The sequence below is a fragment of the Rousettus aegyptiacus genome, unplaced genomic scaffold (assembly GCF_014176215.1).
Source record: "Rousettus aegyptiacus isolate mRouAeg1 unplaced genomic scaffold, mRouAeg1.p scaffold_m13_p_2, whole genome shotgun sequence".
Taxonomy (NCBI): Eukaryota; Metazoa; Chordata; class Mammalia; order Chiroptera; family Pteropodidae; genus Rousettus; species Rousettus aegyptiacus.
In genome coordinates, this window is record NW_023416295.1 from 61,700,683 (window position 1) to 61,721,347 (window position 20,665).

General features: G+C 42.0%; 1 protein-coding gene across 5 annotated transcripts in view; it reads right to left on the reverse strand.

Moving 5' to 3' along the window:
- The window catches only part of FMNL2 (formin like 2), a 257,183-nt gene that overhangs the window by 2,546 nt on the left and 233,972 nt on the right, over positions 1 to 20,665 (reverse strand). For 2 of the 5 annotated variants that reach the window (XM_036235892.1, XM_036235889.1), the window contains 10 exons: positions 17,600 to 17,724; positions 16,774 to 16,976; positions 15,023 to 15,257; positions 13,886 to 13,954; positions 13,691 to 13,771; positions 12,230 to 12,359; positions 9,452 to 9,615; positions 8,426 to 8,527; positions 5,999 to 6,097; positions 5,151 to 5,274 (listed from right to left, as the gene is read on the reverse strand). In XM_036235892.1, the coding sequence (XP_036091785.1) occupies positions 5,151 to 5,274; positions 5,999 to 6,097; positions 8,426 to 8,527; positions 9,452 to 9,615; positions 12,230 to 12,359; positions 13,691 to 13,771; positions 13,886 to 13,954; positions 15,023 to 15,257; positions 16,774 to 16,976; positions 17,600 to 17,724 (1,332 nt within the window). Of the gene's footprint in view, positions 1 to 1,367; positions 1,462 to 3,046; positions 3,173 to 5,150; positions 5,275 to 5,998; positions 6,098 to 8,425; positions 8,528 to 9,451; positions 9,616 to 12,229; positions 12,360 to 13,690; positions 13,772 to 13,885; positions 13,955 to 15,022; positions 15,258 to 16,773; positions 16,977 to 17,599; positions 17,725 to 20,665 lie in introns of all 5 variants that reach the window. The other 3 variants (XM_016151086.2, XM_036235890.1, XM_036235891.1) reach the window with 3 other exon arrangements.

Here is a 20,665-nt window from a genome sequence, read left to right on the forward strand (position 1 = left end):
ATGTGCTTAGTTTGCAGACACAGGTTCCATTATTTTTTATTCCATTAATATTAGATGAGGTTATTTTTTTTACCTTGTGAATTAGAAACACAGTACTCAATTAACCACTAAAAGTAAACACTAAATCAAAATGATACTCCATTCCTGAACACTTTTTCCTGCCACCCGTTTTTTTTTTTTTCATTACAGAGAAGTTACATGGGCCTTCCTGCATTCTCCAATTAGTATTGTGAATGCACAGCAGGATGCCTAAAATTTTTAAATGCCTTGTCGAATGAATGAACCAACCACTGCATATCAGTTCAAGTAGGCATTTTTCTAGAGGGAAAAGTGAGACGAACAAGAATTTTATGTAAGTACTCTCATGAAAGCATGCTTTCTTGATGAATAAAGCAGGTGGCTCAGCCAGCAGGTAGCCTCCTTTTGATGGAGTCAGCTCATAGTAAAAAAAAAATAGTAAAGCAGATTTGGTACTCCTTCCCCCTTGTTTAATTAGTATATATTTCCCTTTCATTCACTTGGTATTCTTGACTTCTATTAGGAAAAACTGTTTAGAAAGGGAAACACAACAGAACTAAGCCAGAATGAATCTTTTTTATCCCTTTGCCTACTCGGTAGATTGAAAATGGTATTTATGGCCCCGACTCATATTTTTAAATAGAGTTTCCTGATATGTAAATAGGTGATTAGCATAAAAACCAGGACTTCTGACTTCTAGAAAACCAGAGGATTTGGTAATAGTGGGCCCCAATTCTTACATGACAAAAACAGGCTAGAGCTGGCTGAGTACTGATAACAGTGCTATGAGGTTCAGCACATTCCTCACCAACTCCTGACTCACTGGAATTTGTGACCCTTCCCCAACCTAAATTCAAGCCAAGCATAGTTCTGCATGAGCCTCTGCTTCCTGGCCCAGAGCAGTAATGGAAGGTCAGAATTCCACTACTGGCTAAGGATATGCAATGACCTCTGACTCTTGAGCCCTCTGAGCAATCAATTTTAAAGATCCTAATCCTTCAAAGGCTACACATGTTCCCTGGCCAGGACTTGCTCTCATTTCTTCAGATAAAAATGGAATTAACTGAATAATTTGAAAGCCAAGAAGGTGAAGGAAGGACAGCTTCGCACCCAAAGCAATTAACAATCATCAGCAAAATCCTTTGCCCAAGCCATCACTCTTGAGAACACAGAAGCAGGCCAGGAAGAGTCCAACAGAGAGGCTCAGCCTCACATCATTGCAAAGTAAGGTACAAAGACTTCTCCCTGGTCAGACTCTCACCAGTATTATTACCCTCGATTAGCCATAGATTGAAACCATTGATCTGCATACAGAGAGAGGAGGAAGCTAAGTAAAAAGTGATGCTTGCCAGCTCTGTGTATCCTCCACCACCGGTGTGCTAGAAGAAATCCTTACCCTCGAGTGAACATTTGGAAATTTAGTGATATTATTCTTCTTTAAAGCTAAACAGAAAAAAAACAAAAACATAAAATGATGGTTAAGTAAAAATGGGATGAAAATGGAAAGCAATTCAACTTAGTGCTTAACAGTCATTCCCCGGCATGTTAGCCAACAGAGGAAGAGAGTGGGAGGCCACTACCGTGAGGTGTTAGATAAAACAAGGAAAGGATGAGAGTGTCTTCCCACCCAGCTTGCTGACCACCCAGATCCAAGCTGCTTTGAAGTTTGGCTCCAAAATGACAGACAGACCAGCAGCAAAACTAACAGTAAACATTAGCCAAGTAGATGACAGTGTCTATCCTTGTTAATAAGCACTGGCAGGTAAGTACACTAGAGCAGGCAACGACACACCACATCTTTTGATATCTTCAGAGACAGAGGAACATACATAACAAGTACAATTATAGAAGAGTTAATGCCACAAAATAAACATGTACCCAGTTCCATGTCAATTTCAGCACGGAGTCAAACAGTTATTTCCAATTAAAGCATATACTTCCCTTGTCTCTTTTCCAATCAACTGGGCATTGCAGGGAAGTCTGTTCCTTATCTAGGCATCAGAAACTAAGCTCAAGCAGTTACTTATGGGGAAATTTTTTCATTATTTATTTTTCAAATTCTTAGAAGGGTGACATTTTCGGATGATAGGTATTTACTATTAGTGTTTCTGGTACCATCATCCTGACCAAAGAAGCAGATCCAAATATGATCTCAACACAGAAGAAACACCCTGGGTTTGACATGGAACATAGTCGCCAGTGAAGGAGCACGGATGAGGAGACGGTGAGGTGCCCCTACGCCTTTGTTTTCACTTCCTGCCTCACAGACTTACTCCAACAATGGAACTGCTGGCCGCAGAACTTGGGCATGTCGCTCAGAGGGAACAGAGATGAGTATAAAGCTACGGATTGCCTTATCAGCTTAGATAGGCTTCTCAGTCAAAAGGACTCCCCTATGTTAAGCTTATACCATGAGCTCCATCACACTGGATGATGGCTATGAACTGCCACCATCATGCGAAGTCAGTTAAGGCCCAATTTACAGCTGTGCAGTTCACAGTTCCTTCTGAAAATCATTTTCTAACTTTAGAGCACCCTTCGTTCCTGAACACTTACATAGCAGCTCATTTTACTATCAAAGCATGTAAAATGAGTACACAAAGAAGCGCTGGTTCAATATCTGTAAACCTATTAGAACACAGTTACGTGCTCAATAAATGTTAGCTATACTAGTTATTGTTATTAATGACTATCATTTTTTGTTTAAAGATATGAGCCCCAAAATCTTATAAGCAACCTAGCTGGTCCCAACCCTGATTCTCAAAGAAATACTCTACTATTTTTCTGAAAATTTCTGCAAGCAATTCTATTAATTCAATTCCACACATCCAGACTGTCACAGCTATGTGGATTTGTGTATGTGTTGAAAGTGGCAGTGAGAAAGTAGCTCTGACTGAAATGCAAAACCATGCGGCATGAAGACAACACAAAATACAACACGACAGAGATGGTGACTCCATGCTAGCATACTGGGTGGCCCAGACAAACATACAGAGGGGTCGTAAGAGGTCAAAAAATCTGTAGCAACCTTTTAAGAGCATCAGGTGAGAAAGAATAATAGTTTAGTAATGGTATTCCTCAGTGAGAACAGGTTCGCAGAAAAATCGAGAGCCACGCTTGGCGGTGCGAGCAGTGAAGGGCACAGTCTTCAGCACTGCATCGAAAATGACAGCCAAACAAGACAAACAGAAGAGAGTAAAAGGCCAAGATCTACTGCATTAGTATACGGTTAGTACTTTGTTAATCATATCTGGGGAGGAAGGGAGAGGAGGTGAGCCAGAAAGGGGGAAGGCAATATATACCCAAGTGAGCTCATAAAATCCAAAAGAGTTACTCTGTCTGGGGCTTGGTGGTGGGTTAGAAAACAAAAGATATTCCAAGCAGAATAGATAATACTCCATAAGCAAACATTCACTGTTGACTCCAATGGTAGATTAATGATTAGGTCGGACATAAAGATACTGTACATTTTGGTCATTTTATAAGCCCAGTGTCACTGAGATGGAGAAGAGATTAATGAAAAAGGATCTTGAAGTCCTTAATGTGCAAGGCTAGATGATCCTCTGCCTGCAGGTCAATCTGAATCGTGGTGCTGGGGGTAGAAGCCTTACCCGGGAGATCTGTTCCTGGTCTTGCCCAGAGCAGACCTCCCTCAAAGTGAGGGAGGCAATAAAGATGCTAAATAAGGAGGGCTTTACCTGGCAGCCACCTGTGAGCCACTGCAGGGTCAACACTGAGATGCCGGCAGCACATATATATAAAATGTCTGTACCATATATGGAGACTGGCATTTTCACCAGTCACCTACCTATCCACTCAAAACTTACACTGCTTCACTCTGGGCAAGAAATTCTTTACTGACTTTCTTTTTAGTGATTTATTTACTTATTTCCTTGGGTCTGAGCTGGTGAAAAAAACCTGTAAATTTTGGTAGTTGGGGATCCTTGTTTACAATGCTGACTAAGTTACTAACAAGAAACGAGAAGTCAAAAGCAGAAGAGTTAAAGTCTAAAAGTTTTTAAAAATTCGGACTCTTGGGGAAATGTAGATGATGACTAGATATTTGATATTAAGGAATTGTTAGTTTAGGAGGTATATGATAATGGTACTATGGATATGTTTGTTTGCTCTATTAAAGAGACCTTAGCTTTAAGATACATACTGAAATATTTCCAGATGAAAATGTATGTCTTAGATTTGCTTCAAAATAATCCCAAAGGTTGGGAATGCTGAGTAGGTAGAAGCAGGTATGTAACAAGATTGGCCCTGAGTTGAAAACTGTTGATGGGTGATGGGTAAATGGGAACTCAACATAACTTCTCTCTACTACTGCATATTTTTAAAATTTCTCATAAAAAGTTTTAAGCATCTTGGAAGCTGATAAATGGTATTCATATGTAACAGATATGATAAGAAAGTCATTTGCTGCCACTGCCACAAGACAATGACCCAAATTAATGTCCCAATCTTTAAGTGGGAATGCAGAAACTCTAGAGAGTTGGGTCCAGCAGAAAACATTAGGTTACAGCTTAATCAGACAGGAATCAGGCTGCATTAGGCACCATTCTTAGCCCACCACTCTTAGCCAATGGAAGGACCACTCCCTAATCCCAGGTTAGAAACTCATGCCTCTTCTGAATGAAAGCACCAGCTCCCGGATTTCCCAATGTCTTCAGTTACTTTGAATGACTAAATAGGCTTTTAAAGTGCAAATCTGCATTGACTGTGGTTAGTTTGTACAGACCCCTGAAGGGGTCTCATCCACAGTATTCATTAACCAGGCAAGTGGGTAGGAGTGGCCACAAAGAAGAAAATGGAATTTGGAGACCAACTGAAGACCATGGAGAACCATTAGAAGGAGCCCTGGTGAAATCTACAGGATACCAATGATACTGAGAAATAGGAGGCTTACTCTGAGACAGTGTTGGGGTGTTCTGATAGGAGGAAACAGGCTACTATAAATATACTTCAAACCGTTAGCATGGAATCTCTCTGCATAATTCTGGATCTGAATAAAGTCAACTGAAGAACCTGTAAACTCTGAACAAAAGCAGCAGCAAAATCTGTAAATGGCTCAGGACGGGTGGGGCCGGCGGGGTCTCCAGGGGCCACGATGAGGAAATATCTGTTACCTGTGATAATATCTTCAATGGCACCATCTTTTCCTTCATATACGTGTCTGTTATCTTTAACTTGACGCCTCCTTAATTCCGCAATTAATTCCTGCTGCTGCCTCTTTGATTTGTGAGAAGGAGACTGAGAAGAAAGAAGCATAACAGGAATTAGTGTGGCTGGCACCCGCTGGAGGTCTGAGAAAACCCAAAATGCGTCTGAGCATTATGTTAATAAGCAGTCTGGGGCAGAAACAGAAACAGCACCATCTCAACATTGTGCTCAAACAGAGAAAAACTCAGAAGGCTTCTGGGAAGTAAACGAACTTTCACTAAACAACACACAAGATTCCAGCTGGCAACGACTGGACCATACGATGATAAAAATCGACTTATTAAACTTTGGTGCAGAAGATCATGATGAATACTTTGACGTTCCAGCCTTTATTATGGTCTCTATCTATGACATTTCTCTCCTTGGAATGCTCCCTCCCCTTCCTCCTAGGGAAGCCTTTCAGCCATTAGGGCCAGAACCAACGGTGTTCCCACGAAGCCTTCCCTGGACACTAAGCAGTCCCATCACCAGGTGCCTGATATGGCCTCTGCGTACAGTATATCCAAAAAAGATTTAATTTCCAGAACTCTAAAAACTTGGAAGTGCTATACCAATGCACTCGTAGCTACATTCTAGTTCTTGTCGAACAAAGTAATGAATGAATGACTATCCATTTGCCATTTCCAAGCCCTACCAGAAAGTGGTAAGGATCCCGTGCAAATCCGGCTTCTTGCCCCTCTCTCCTGCTTGCCTCTGCGGAGCCGTCAGGGCCCCGCTCACACCAGGGCCGTCTCAGGAGCCCGGCACTGCCTACCTTTGGATCCTGCTGCTCCATCAGAGCTTCTTGCTCCAGGAGTTTCTCCATGAGTGCTTGTTCCTGCTTTTTCCTCAGCTCGTTCTCCTCTTCTGCTTGCTGGGTAAAGTCAAAAGAATCAAAAGATTATGTCAGTGGAAATTATAGCAGTCAAGATCCTTAGAAGTCATTCTTAGAGAATCCTTGGTGAGCCAGGAATTAGAGGAAATAAAAGGCTTCTAAGCAGAAGATCTATACTTGATACCTGTGTATAAACCTGATTCCAGGTTTCACTATCTATATCACATTTCCTCAAAATCTAGTAACGGAAATTTACCTCATCCAGAAGTCCTTTCCTGATGAATCTCTTCCTGCTCACACCACTGCCTGGTCTCAGTCCCACAGATGTGGTGGGGACCTACCCTTTCGGCAGCTCTGCTCAGTGATTTTCATGTGAGTTTGTCTTGCTTCCAATCTGTCCACCTACTGAAGCTTCTCTGACAGCAGAGTCTCAGACTCTTCTCTTTTGCCCATTGTTAGAAGACCTACATTCCCTTGCCTCCTGTCTCCTTCAGGGGCCTTACTGAGTGATACTCTTGGGCTCTTTACTGACAGCTCACTCCTTCCCAAGGGAAGGAGAGCGACCAGTCTGACAAATTCGGAACAAGAGCATGAAACAAGCTCACTTGGCTCAGCTCTCTTGAGCATTCACTCTTTTGAAGTCACCTCCCCTAACGGGACTTCTAATAGTCTAGCTGTGAACTGATAAAGTCATTTAATTTAGGGCTAGAGCGTGAGCTCACAGATATACACCATACCCTCCAATCAAGCTTTTATTGGTAATAAAGTTTACATTTTGACCTCCGTTGCTTTTGTCTTAAGTTTCATTGTTGGTTTGAACTTGGGAAGGGAAAGGAGGGATGACATCCTAAAACCCCAAGATCTGTCCACAAAGTCCCCTAGGTCACTGTCAGGCTGGCAGGTTATTCATTACCCAGTACCTAGGGCAAGTAAAACATCCTCTAAGATCACTGGCTGACAAACACCCCATGGAGCCAGCTAACAGGATCACAGAGAGAGATGATAATGTAGACGGGGCACCCTGAGAGGTTCTGACCTGTGACACACCACATTCCCCAGGGCAGCCTCTCTCTGCACTCTGCTCTGCATGTGTCCCTGCTGAAGCATCAGGTTTTGAGACCAACCACAGCCGCTTCCAAGTTTGTATTACACAATTAAAAAATAGCATTTATTTTCTCTAGACCTTAGGCTTGTAATTTTTTATGTGAAAAAAGAGGTCCCAGTATTTAACAGGACACACCTTGAGCCATCTCTGTGGCACAATAGCATCACCAGGCAGTGAACCCCAGGAACCAGTCAGCAGAAGCTGGTGACCAGCGACCTCATTGCTCCCAGCTCCCAGTGTCCTTTGGACATGGACTTTGTATAGTGTATTTGTTCCTTGTCAAGGACACTTTCCTTCTGTAAACAGCTGTGATATCATTGCTACACGAAGCCATGCTGAGAGAAGATGGCTCAATATTGTAACCTTCTGAGTTTCAGAAAAAGGCCCAAGGATAGCTCTCCAAAGCCATTAGCCTCCAGTGGTGCTGGAGAAGTGACCCACTATTTCCAATAGGATATTTCTCAAAAATGTAGATAGACCTGATGCACCTCGCCTCCTCGTCTACAATCACAGTCCTCCTTCCTCCACCAACATTACCTATGTTACAGGTAGACAAGCCTGGAAAATATAGATTACAACATCTCCTAAGTGCATTAAAAGCCCCTAATGCCCTCCCTGTCATTCTTTTTCAAGAGACAAAGTCTTCTGATATATGCCTCTTTGAGTCACGTGCTTTTTGAAGATCGTGACCCTGGATTGTGTTGAAGAGTGCATCCATCTAAAGGACAGGCCATTACTGGTTCAGATGAAGAAAGAGAGAGCAACCGGCCCTCCCAGTGCCACCTTTCGGTCGGCGCTGCAGAATCATTGGTCCACATGGCTGGGGCCGGACTAACAGCAGCAGGCTCTTGCTCTTCCTGACCCCAGCTACAATGCCATGCCACGGGCCAAGACTCATGCCTTTTACCCACTCAGCAACATGGGAGGCCTTTGCCTCCTGCAAGGATGGCCGGTCAATGGGCCAGCAATGGTCTTGGAGAATCTCATTTGCCCCAGGGATCAGCTAAGAGCTTTTATTTTCAGGCCGAGCCCCAGGGCTGGCTGGGTAAAGGCAGAGAGCATGATGAACTGAAGTCCCCAGGGGTGTTCAGCCTCCACAGGGCCAGAGACTGCTACCTCATACTGACCACCCAGATGTGTTGCCCAAAGAAATAGGGGGAGGCCTGTGCAGAGCTGTGGAGACTCAGACCCAGCTCTCAGAAGGCACCCATTTGAATAATAAAGCCAAAGAAGGCTTTAAAGGACACCATGCTCCTGTTTACCTTATAAGCTTTCACAAACCGGACAAAGACAGGAAAGAAGACAGAGGGTGGTGTTGTCTTGGGGTTTTCTCCAAAATACTTCACCACGTCATCAAAGGCATCCTGTGAAGAAGCAAACTGCTCTTGAATTTCTTTAGTTCCACTTGAATCTGATGGCCTGGGGGGAAGAGCTACAGCAAAGCATCAGGGACAGCAGAGGCTCCCACGTCTCTCCTGTCTCTATCCTCCCTCAGCTCCTCATGATTCTCCACAGCCCCGGGGCTTCCTCCCAGTGCCTAGTCAAAGGCAACCAATGTGGGAGTGGGACACCCTGCCACTCTGACTGACACACACCCCGACCCACCCCACCCATTCCTTTAAAGAGTTTCTCAAGGCCATGGCAGAATTCCTTAAAACCAACAAGGTTAGAAAAGATCTTAGAAGTCACTCAGACTTTAAATCCCAATTTGCTACTTCAATGCTCCTTACAGTATCTTCGCATCAGGAACACTGAAGTGTCTGCCTGCATTTTTCCATGACACAAGACAGCCAGCCTCAGACAGGACCCATTCCACCATGTCCCCTTTCTGAGTTCCCACAACACTCTGCCTTCTCCTCTATGATGGCCTGCGGTCCATTCTGGCTGGTTTTCAGGCATGTAAATTTGACCCCCAGTGTAGCGTAAGATTCCAAAGTCAAGGCCTACAGAAACCCAACATACAGGGAACACTGCTTTGCTAAGCACAGGCCTGATACATGTTGAATACAGGACTCACACAGAGGTAGTCTAAGAGTGGAAGGGGGCAGGGAGGACCTCTGAAAAGAGGGTGAAGACCCCAAACTAGAAGAGGACAATGCGCAGGACTGGAGCACTTCCAGGGACACTACTTGGGAAGATCCTCCCCATGATAATCATTAGCTACATAAGAAATCTACCCTCAGCAGTTGGAGGACAATGTACCTCGCAGCCAGGGCCAGCACCCCAGGTGGCTTTGAGGAATCCGGTTACCTTTTTATGAGTGCCGAGGGGCACAGGTATTTACTTACCTGTGCGATCTTGGCATCATCCTGAAGCTTCTTTAGCTTCCCCTCGTTGTTGAGAATGAACTCCTTCAGCAGCACGTTGTGGTCGTGCATGGTGTACTCCCTCTTGGTCAAGTCCATGCCCCTCTGGAGCTCCTTGACATCCAGTAAAACATTCTCGAGGGAGACTGAAGTAAAAAAAGCAATGTCCCTGTGAACCTCAACCAGGAAAGTCAAAACCACAGTGGGTCTGGCTGGTAGGCTGAGTTCTCCGTAGATCCCTAGGGTTATTCAAGGGTCTTAGATCTCGTTTCCAGCTTTCACCACAGGGATCCTTTAATGTGAATAACTCACCAAGTGCTCACTATCAAGCACTGCATTAAATTCTTTACATGCAATAATTCATTTGCACCATTAGTCCATTTTGCCAAAGAGAAAAAGCAACATAAAGAGGTTACGTGGCCTGTCTTAGGTCACACAGCTGGGAGGAGGCAGAGATGGAGTTCAGCTAAAACAGTGGACTCCAAATTCTGCGCTTATACACAACTATTCCATTTCTCTTAAGAGATGATGGCCCATGGTTGGCCTAGAAAGATTCCAAGATCTTATCCTTCACCTAACACTTTTAACTTTTGCATTTCTCTGGATGTCCAGCAGGGGGTAGCATTTTACCTTTTGAACTTCAGTTGTATTGATCACTACAACCTCAGGCAACCTTGGACAGCTTCTTCTCTTGGTTAAACAACCCTTCTCTGCTTCAGAACGGGTTATTGGCATAAACCTTTCCATGCACAGTGTGGCCACCCTCTGGGAGCAGGTACGCCACTGCAGCCTCCTGCAGGAGGCCCAGGCCCCATCTCTGGCTCCCCACTGCCTGATTCTGCTCTGCACATGAATGATTACAGAATAATGAATGCTGTATGCTTTCCTCTCACTAGACTCAACTGTTGGAGTAATGTCAAGTTCACAGCAAGAACTCAAAAAGGTTTACTGGATTAATAGAGGAGTGAACAAATGAGCGAAGGTATTAAGAATCCACGTCAGCTCATCTGAGCACAAGTGAGCAAACAGAAAAAAATTCAGCCAGAGAATTCCTCAATCTCTTCACTTTCCCCCACTGATTTTTTTTCTAATGACACTTTCAGGGACGCTCATTTCGACCAAACAATATGTGTTTACAAGAAAGATGGAAATTTTTAAAACTTTTTTTCTTAATAGAATTGTGATGCTAAAGAACTTCATTTTGGCAAAGAGGAAAATCACTCCGCCAGGTCAGAAGTCCTGACAAGAGCCTAAGTGAGCCCTGGCCCCTCAGTAGGTCTGTCGCAGCTTGCACGGCAGGCCTTCTGAGCCACAGTATCATGTCCGCCTGCCTCTCAGTCTCCATGAGTCTCAGCAGCAACTATCCCAGTAACAATGCATCATCTCATTCATTTGTTCATTCACTCATTCATTAGTCCATTCATTTGTTCTTCATTCTTTATACCCAATATCAATTTCCCAGGGGCTACGAGAATTACAAAGATAAATAAAACTTAAACTTATAGGTACAGAGAACAAATTGACAGTTAATGGACAGGAAGGAGGTTGGACAGATACGTGAAAAAAGTGAACAGGATTAAGAAATACATATTGCCAGGTATAAAAATAGTCATGGGCACCTAAACTATAGAATAGGGCACATAGTCAATAATACTGTAGTAATTATGGCGTCAGATGGGTACTAGACTTATTGGGGTGATCGCTTCATAAGTTATATAAACGTCTAATCACTAATATCTGTCAACTGTAATTGAAAAACAAATTTTTAAAAAGATAAATAAAACTTGATTGTGCCCATAAGGACACACAGGTTGCGATGGACATGCAAACTGTTAGAATAAATTTATTAAACCTTGAGTACGAGGGTGGCATGGAGTGCTCTTGGGTAAGGACACACAAGCCCCCGCCATGTCTGCTGCCTGAGGAAGTCAGAGACGGTCCTGCCCTCGAAGATTCAATTCAGGAAGGCTGGGATAAGCTTCGGGAATACAAATTAGTGATGAATGCCTGGGCGGCTCATGCATGGTTCAAGATCATAATTTGGGAATTATGGCCTGTAATGAACTCCGAGATCAACTAACCTACTATTCTTTTGAGAGGACATGGTACCCTGGACTGATGAGGAGACAACCTGGGTTCTGGTTCTGGTTCTAATACTTGTGACCCATGCAATGTTGGGCAAGACACTTAACCCCTAAAAAAGTTAGTTTTCACAATCTAACATAGGGATATGATTACCTAGTACAGCCCAGCTATCTCAGAATCACTGATTGTTTAAATGAGAAAATGCATAACTGCCATGGCGAAGTAACAACCAAGAAGTACTGATATTTTAACTTGTGCTCAGACTAAAGGCAAAATGTTTAGAACTGCCACACTTGAGCGTGCAGGACAGCACAAAATCAAATTAAGTGTTTCTTGGTGGGGAGGGGGGATGAGTCTCAGATTTTCATTCTCATATTTCGAACGACAGCAATAGATTAAAAAGGGCAACAAACAGAAGAGGACATGTGCGCAAGGCCCAAAAACCTGGATCTTTACAGAGAGGCCACTGAGAGAGGTCACCTTCATGTCGAGGTTCATCATTGCTCCCAACAGTGGGCAACACCATGGCCCATGTGTTCCAGCTCAGAGCTTCTGAGGTTTGAGCTTTGCCTTTTTAAGGATGTTCTGAAGAGCATTCATTTAAGGAGGGATGGATCCCCAATGATTAAAGATATTCAATACCCAAGAGTAACATTAGTAGCTTAAATGAAGTACCTGCAGCGGCTTTCTCCACATAATGAAGCTCATTATAGAATAGGGACACTTGGTGATATTTTTCTTTTACAACATTCGATATGTAGTGCAACAGTGTTTGCTTTCGGTCTGTTGACTTTGTATCTAAGAGCTGAAAAAAAGGGGAACACAAGTTAGAGTGAAAAATGGTGAGTTACCCACCAGAGGATATTCTCCCACTCAAGAGTTAATAACTGAGTACAGATGCCCCAAAGTGGACCAAAAAAAAATTCCCACGGGAGAGTCAAGATTCAATTAATCCTTTGGTGAACTAGGCCACCGATTGTGAAGTGACCAGAGGACTCGCTGATCAGGAGATGTGCTTAACTTCAGGGATGACTCTAAGCACCTATAACTGTTCGCACACCTTCAGTCACAGGAACCCCCCTACACCACATCTGCTCTATTGGCTTAAAAGCGGGAAGGAAGACTCCAGTTTTAGTGCTCTCCAAAGCAAAGGCCCAGAGTAAGTGTGTGTGTGTGGAGCTAGCAGGTGTGCTCGGGTACCGTCCGCACAGCAGGGTTCCTATGCCACAGTCGCCACATTTAGCTCAGCCCCACTTTCTCATTCCCCAGCCTCTGATGGCCCAAAGCAGATGTGCTTAATGAACCATGACCTTCTGGAGCCAGAGCTGTGACGAACTGGACACTTCCCATGAAATGATCACGTCTCCCGGGACTGAGGATTCAGCCCACTGCCCTACTTTCTCACATGGAAGCCACATTACCCACACGCAGCCTAGGGAAGGGGGTGAATTGCAAGAATTTTACTAGTCCTGTCCATATTAAGGTAGGTGACTCTGAAAAACAGAGCACCCTGTTCTATCCAGGGAAAACAAAACAAAAACAAAACAAAACAAAACAAAAACCAGAAACTTTTAGAAAGAAACAGAAAAGTATAAAAACAGAAAAAATTCCCTAATATCATCCCACCTCTTCATTAATGTTTTAACCTACTTCCGTTCAATTTTTTCTATTTTACTTAGCTAAAATCAAACTGTACATTCAATTTATACTCTGCTTTCTTTTCTCAACACAAAATTATTTATTTCTTTGAAAACTCTTCCCAAATATTCCAAGAGTTAAAAGAGAGTTCATTAACTATTGTTATAATATATTTAATCATGTCCCCAAATCCTGGATCTTTATATTATTGCTTATTTGTAATTATAAATAAAATACAGCATCCATAATTCAGACTCCTGAGGAAAGATTCCTAGAAATGAAAGTACTGGGTCAAAGAGCATGAGTATTTTTAAAGTTGTAAGCGTCTGCTGCCAAATGGTGTTCCAGAAAATTTGTACCAATTGGTCCTCCCACTAGCAGAGAATCTTCATTGAAACAGCACACCCCTTCTTCCAAGAGCAGACATCCTCCACTTCAGGACCTCTGCCAGCTGTTTTATCTCTCATATAGCTCTTGTATTTCTTTTAACCCACTCACCAGATCTAAACTCTGAAGTTTAAATCCATAAACTGCTCCTCGTTTACTGCTATTCATATAGTTCCCAAGGGCCAAAATGATCTGGAGAAAAAAAGAGAGAGAAAAGAGAAGCCCATCAGCACAGTGTTCCAGGCAGAGGAATGGAGCTGACAAGTCAGCTTTTCCGTACATGTATACCAGGAAAACTTTACTTGCCTCCAGAATTTTCTTGAGTTTTTGAGATGACTTTATAGAGACAGATGCTGCGATAATTGAGTGCAGTTGCTAGATTTCAGTCAACGGAAGGAAAGGGAGAAGAAAAAAAAGATGTTAAAAATAGGCAACTTTAAGTGGAAACTAAAAATTAGCACAGAAGAAACAAGTCTGCATTTAGACCTTAATGCCTTAATGCTGAGATTCTCTTTTTCCTACACATAACAAATTTAAATTGTCCTGCTAGGTCTTAAGTAAGCCTATACATGCAAGCTTTTCTCCAAAAATATTTGAAATAAGAAGTAATGTCAGAACTTGCTTATATGAAACCTATAACCAATGAAATTCAGAGGTAGGAGTCAATGGCATCTTCTAGCTGAACTCGATTCCCTGCCCACGGACTCTAATAATGTAATACAATTAATATTTTTAAATCAATGCGGCTGTCCAAGAATGAAAACAAGACAGTAAAAGAATGTAATCACCCTCTAGAAGCTCTGAGAACATGTTCTGAATAGACGCGCTAGTATAATCAATAATTAACAAAACTATAGAAATAAAACTGGGAAAGAACTGTCTATGGTATTTGTGTTGCTGGTATTAAGTCTCTACCAGATTAATACAAAGGAACAAGAGATGGTTGGCTATTATTTTGTATCATCACAGTGTGCCATAATCCACTTCCAAGGAAGAAGACATCTATGGCAAATTTAATGCTGCTAATGAAAGCCAATAAGCCTGTTCATTAAGATACGGGATTGTTTTTAGAAATGAAAGTCATATGTTCAGTCTTGCCAACCGAACCAGAGAACTGGTATCTTCAGGAGGGGACTAAGTTTGTGAAAATAGTTTTCTCTTGTCCTCTGTGTTGACATGCCCTTTAAAATCCAGAAACGCAGAAAATGTATGCATTCTCTAAGGAGAATAGTAGTATGAAATATGGAAAGTTGCCATTTTCAAATTTACTTTGAATACACGATATGAAAAAGATGGCCAAAATAAAAATTCAATATTGAAAGTTCTGGGGAAGGAGTCTTTAGAGCCCATGACACTAAATGCAATTCTAAGAGAGATTTAAAAGGAAAAAAAAAATTCTCCATCTTGTCAGACACCCTCTCCTGCCGGAGGTGGCCCACTCACAGGAGTCAGCATCTGAATGCTTTCTGCAAAATTCCCAATGAAAGCCATGATGGTCATCTTCTGCATGAGCCTCTCAATCTTACTGAACTGCATCATGAACCGGTCTTCATCTGACAAGTTCTCCAGGGGCTTCCTTTCCCGCTCATACAGCCGGAGCACTTTCACCTCGTTCTCAGTCGGCAAGAACCTCATCAGACATTCTACGAAGTCTACAGGCAGTGTCTTCAAGTCAAATCTGAAGACAGATGTGGACATGTCAGTGAGAGAGAGAAAACCTACTCTTTCAACCACACCTCCATCTGGCCCAGCTCATGAGCCACCAAGTCAATTCTTGATAGTTGGATTGGGAAGATGCCCCCTTGGTGCACACTCCTCACTGTGCCTCAAAAACCTTTTGGTCTTTCCTGAAAGTCTGGACTTTACCACAACCATTCACGTAGTTTTTAGGCTATTATATAACTCTAAGCTTCTAGAAATCAATAGTAAGTGACAGCAGAAAGAGGCAGAAGGAAGGCAGAAGCATCTGATGGTTAAGTCGTTCGAGGACACGGTTTTTAGGCATATAAAGTGCTGCTAACTAAGGAGATTAATATCATACAATTATAGACTATCTGGTGAGCTCTGTAAAATATTTAAATTAAACCAACAGTCTGATATATTTTCTTCTTTAGAAAAAAATTGCATCCAAATGCCTGTGCCATATGGATGTTTTGGCTTAAATAAATGCATATCTTTAAGAAATATCAGATCTTTGTGGATATGTGCTCAATTTGAACAAATACAGTATTTGCTACAACCTCTATTCTGGAGACAATCTTTGTTCGGCAAAATAATATAGTTGTATTTAATCATTATGACAAACAAGGTATATAAAAATTAAAAACCAAAAGGTATATATTAGGTTTCAACACCAGAAATTAAAACAGGCTATAAGATGTACTAGACTATTAGATTATGATCCTGGCTGCGGATATGAAATTGGAACAGATGATTTCTCAAGGCCTTTTACTGCTTTAAGAATCCCTAATCAAATTTACGAAATAAAAATTTCTGTTGAATTCGTTCTTCCAACATCTAATAACACCCTTATATTTGAAAGTCATCATCACCTCAAGAAGAGCAGATTCTTCTAATAGAAAAGCAAATAAAGCCAATGCCTTCTCTGCTGTTTAAAGATTAAAAAAAAAAAAAAGAACTGAACTTTGTTTAAAATGTGCTGAAAGCACTAAGAGCAATAGAAGTCACATTCCTATTGTTATAAATTTAAATAGTATCTCTATCGTATTTGCATCTGACATTGAATTATATCATTCCACAAATGCCATCAAATGTGTATTCAACAAATCTGGATAAACTCTAGATACTCCCGAGAAAACTGACATTTTCTCCCCATTCTTAGCATCTGCAATACTCCCCCACTCAACTTTCACGCAAGTTTCCTGTAGATCTATATAAGACAGCAGACGTCACAATCCAGTTGTCATTCTTCTAAAACAATTGATTACTTGTAATTCTAATACAGTATCTCAAGGGTAATTTCTGGTCCACCTCTTTTGTTAGCATTTTATTAAATGCTGAGATTGCATTTCAACAAAGGGAATCTCTGGCACGTGGATACCAAGAATTGCTCCATCTTTTACATTGCATCTTGCCTCACTATTGAAATATTTCTGTCACCTACCAATTCATAACTTTTACATTTTTATCATAAATTTACTAGAAGATAGTTTTTCAGAATGCCCTAAACTTACACATGAATAGCTTTACATATCTCATCAGCGGTCTTTCCAGCTTTCCTTAAAGTTATGGCAAGATTTTTGGCCCTATTTGCTTCTAATAATGTCACTTTGTTGGATCCCTTCTGTGTTATCTTCTGTTTGCTTGAAGAAAGATCAATGGCAGGACCCTGGGCTTTTGTCTTAAATATTTCCTCAAATTCATCCACATTTAAATCCTGGGGTAGAGAGGGATGAAATAGGCAAATTGGATTATACTTAAAAATCAAGTCAGGAAGCCACCATTTATACAGTTTAAATATTAAAGAACTTACTTTTTCTACACGATACTTGTCTTTGAACATGGCTAGCTCTATTTTCCTATTCGTGTTAAGAGTGTGACTTATGTCACATATATAGATGTGAGCATCTGAAGTACACAACTGATCCCAGTTGATTCAATTGCCTTTCAATAATTAGCTTGCAGGGATGGCAACCATAGACTAAAACTATCCATCAACCCAGCTAGCGAGTGGAACTGTTAAGTCTTTATTCACTTACAGTTCAATACAGGGTGTTATGCCCTTTTATAAATTAAGAGCAGGGAACACACCAGATATATATATTTTGTGGCATATATTAAAGATGCTAGAAACTATTTTAACATAACTTTTTAAAACAGTTTTAGAACAACCTTACAAAATAGTGTCTGATTTTATCTCCTGATATTATAAATCTTTTTCTTTACATCAAGGCACTTAAAAACACCACTATTTTATCGCTGAAACTTCCAGGTTAACAGAGCACCCACTCTGCCTTTGCTACACAGAGAGGGCCCCATTTCTAACCAATGGAAAGATACCTCCAAAATTCGCTCGTCATCAATTTCATTGAAGACAGTGCCATTGATCTGGTTTGGCTTCAGAGCAACCCAGTTGAACACAGGCATTCTGAATTTTGTCTTGATCGGCTTCTTAATTTTCACAGCTACAGAGGTCAGAGAGAACAAAATTAAGATTCCACCAAGACCCCAAGACCCTCGAGAACAATCAGGCAACAGTCCTTGCAGATGACACTTTAACACTGGAGGAAGCTGGCAAGAGATGCCCAAGTGTTTGAGAATATCACACATAGCTTTCAGCAGAGCAATCTGACGTCATTATTTGGTTAACTGATAAAACATCGTGTTAAAGTTGTCTAAGAGCCAGAGGCTCTTGTTTTTTTAATGCAGGCGACTGGATTGCTGCATTATGGTCACAAAGTTTGGATAATGCTTAGGGCAAATAAAGTATGGGAAGCAAAAACCATTATTAATGTTACTAGATAGCCGAGAAGGCAAATAGTCTGACTTGGCTTGATATTGATGAGCGTGACTCAGATTTTGACATGCTAAACTCCTGGTTCTAGAACACATCTTTTCAAACAAATCTCAGAAGACGGTCAGAGACTTCAGGTAGTGGCTCTCTAAACCACCAGGAATGTAACATCAAGAATGCTGACTTTCAGCCGGAGTACTACATTCCTGTGGATGATTTCGAGAATGGGGATTATAATGGCTGTTGAGGTATTTCAAACAGACTAAGGGCCACAAATGGCCTAAAATAGAAAATGTTTAAGTAGATAAAAGGGGTACTTAGAAGTCAAATTTCATATTGCTTTGTGAGAACTGGCCACAGTCCCTTTCCCCTCTTTTGAAGAGCAACTTCCCGCCACATGTCAGCTATGTGCTACTAGAAGGTGTCAATGTACTCATTAATAAAAATACCAAAACTTCTCTTAATAGATAAGAAGAGCTTTATCTTTGCGGGGCACAGGGCGGGGTGTGGGGGGCAACTCTTCTTACTCTGGGGAAATGAGCTAAAAAAGGCAATCCATTAAATAGTCTATTAATTAATTACACATCATAAAAAAAAGTCTTCACAAAACATTTAGTTGTATGTATTTGCCTTTTTAAGTATGTCCTGGGACACGAACCGCACTATTTGGGAGCTCTGTTATTTGATGTCATTAGCAAGGGAGGGAGGAGAACTTTAGCACAGAACAAAATAAAGGCAACGCATTGACGGGGTTTTTTACCTGGCTGCCTGCCTCAGTGGGAGGTAACAGAAAAAAGGAGGCAGACAGTGCCTCTCATTCCTCCAGAGTTACAAAGCCATATAAACAGCAGGAATGTCATCTGATAAAATCAACACAAAGGCATGCAGGAACACAGAAACACAGCTTTGCCAAACCAGGCCTTTCCACTGCTGAATGTGACACCTTAGTCCCTAGTACCCGACAGTTGGATTCCTTGCCGCGCTTCACTTTTGTCTGCAATGCCTAGGAAAACCTATGTCCTTCATGGGACACAGGAACAGACCTGCCTCTCGGCTGGGACTTCGGCAATGGTGAGGGAGCGGGGAGTGGCTGTGCAGGAATCTTTTCATAATCTCAGGTGACAGGTCAGTTCCACCATCCTTCCACAGACACTGCAGGCCTCAAGGCACTCATTACAAGTCATTCAATCTGCAGCCGCCCCACTTTTAACTTTTTAGCAAGATCAGAACAGAGACAAAAAAATCTCTTTGGAAAAGGTGCTGTGACTCTGACTGGGGAATGGTGGGGAGGGGTCAGGGAAGGAGAGGGGTATAGGTGACCATGATATACATGGCATTCGGGCTACGAGAAGTGACTGTGTGAGTGCATGGGGTGTTCCATGAAGAGAGCCGGAGTTCAATGGGAGGGAACTGGAAAATCAGCACCCAGGAGTAGCTTCTTCTCGTTCAATAAAGGTAGTAGGGGAGCTTTCCTATTCCCTTCAGAATAACCTAAAATCCTTCTAAAGTTGAAGCCTTAGATCTAACTAGGAAAACTGAACTAAAAGGAAAAACCCTTCTTTTCTCAATGGGAAAGGAATGTGGCATACGAAATCCAGGATGTCTGCTTAAAGGGCCACGATCTCTTCTACAGGTTCAACTAAAAAGCGCGGGCAAACCTGGAATACCAGTCAACACCAAGACTCCCCACAGACACAGTCAAAATGCAATGGATCAAAGTTAGGTGGAGTGGAAAGATGTCAAGGCACACTGTGACCAACAGGAACACGCGGCAAATACTGAACACACTCAGTGAGGAGCGACCTACAGAAAAGCTTGATTGGCCCATCTTTTGCGGAAGCGGAAAGAACAAAGAAAATACAAAAGAAAAAAGAAAAAATAGATACATCAGTTAGAGTCAAGCAGCTCAGCAGTGGACACGCTCTTAGCGTAAAATTTCATGCTTCTCGGACACATTTCACAAGGCAGCAGCGCAGAGCAAAGTTCGTTTCCATTCAGGCCTGCCTTGAAGACTCACTTTTTATTTTGTTTCAAAAAATAATCCTTTTATTTAAGAAGAGGGAGAAAATAATTTCATTATAGCGGTCCCAAACTAAGTGCTATACTAAGTGTTCCATAAGATATGAACAATATTTTAATGAAAAACGATCAGCTAGAGTCCAAATTCTCGTTGTGAAGTGCCAAAGCAGTCTCCCAGAGAGACAGCAAAGGTTAGGGACTGCCCAGCCGTCTGCCGTAGATGACCTAACCAGGAAACGGGAGCCAGATTGACCTGTCACAGGTTTGAGGAAGTCTTACACTTCAAATGTGCAATTCACACTACTAATGTTTTCTCTGTAAGATGCAAAGAAAACTCAACTAAACTTAGGGGACCTCCTCCTGGTTCCATCTCAGCCACCAAGAACACACTTGCTCATTGCCTGTTGAAGAGATAAGATATCCTGTTGCCTGTGGATCCAAGGACCTAGCGATGTCACAGGTTTAGGGCTTCCTGGGAACTCTCAGCATATCACCTCAGTTGTCTCTTGACTCTAATGGGACATCCTGATTCTGTCTAGCTTCTTGTTTCCAGAGAGAAAGACAGCTACTGAACACACTAGCAAAACATCTCG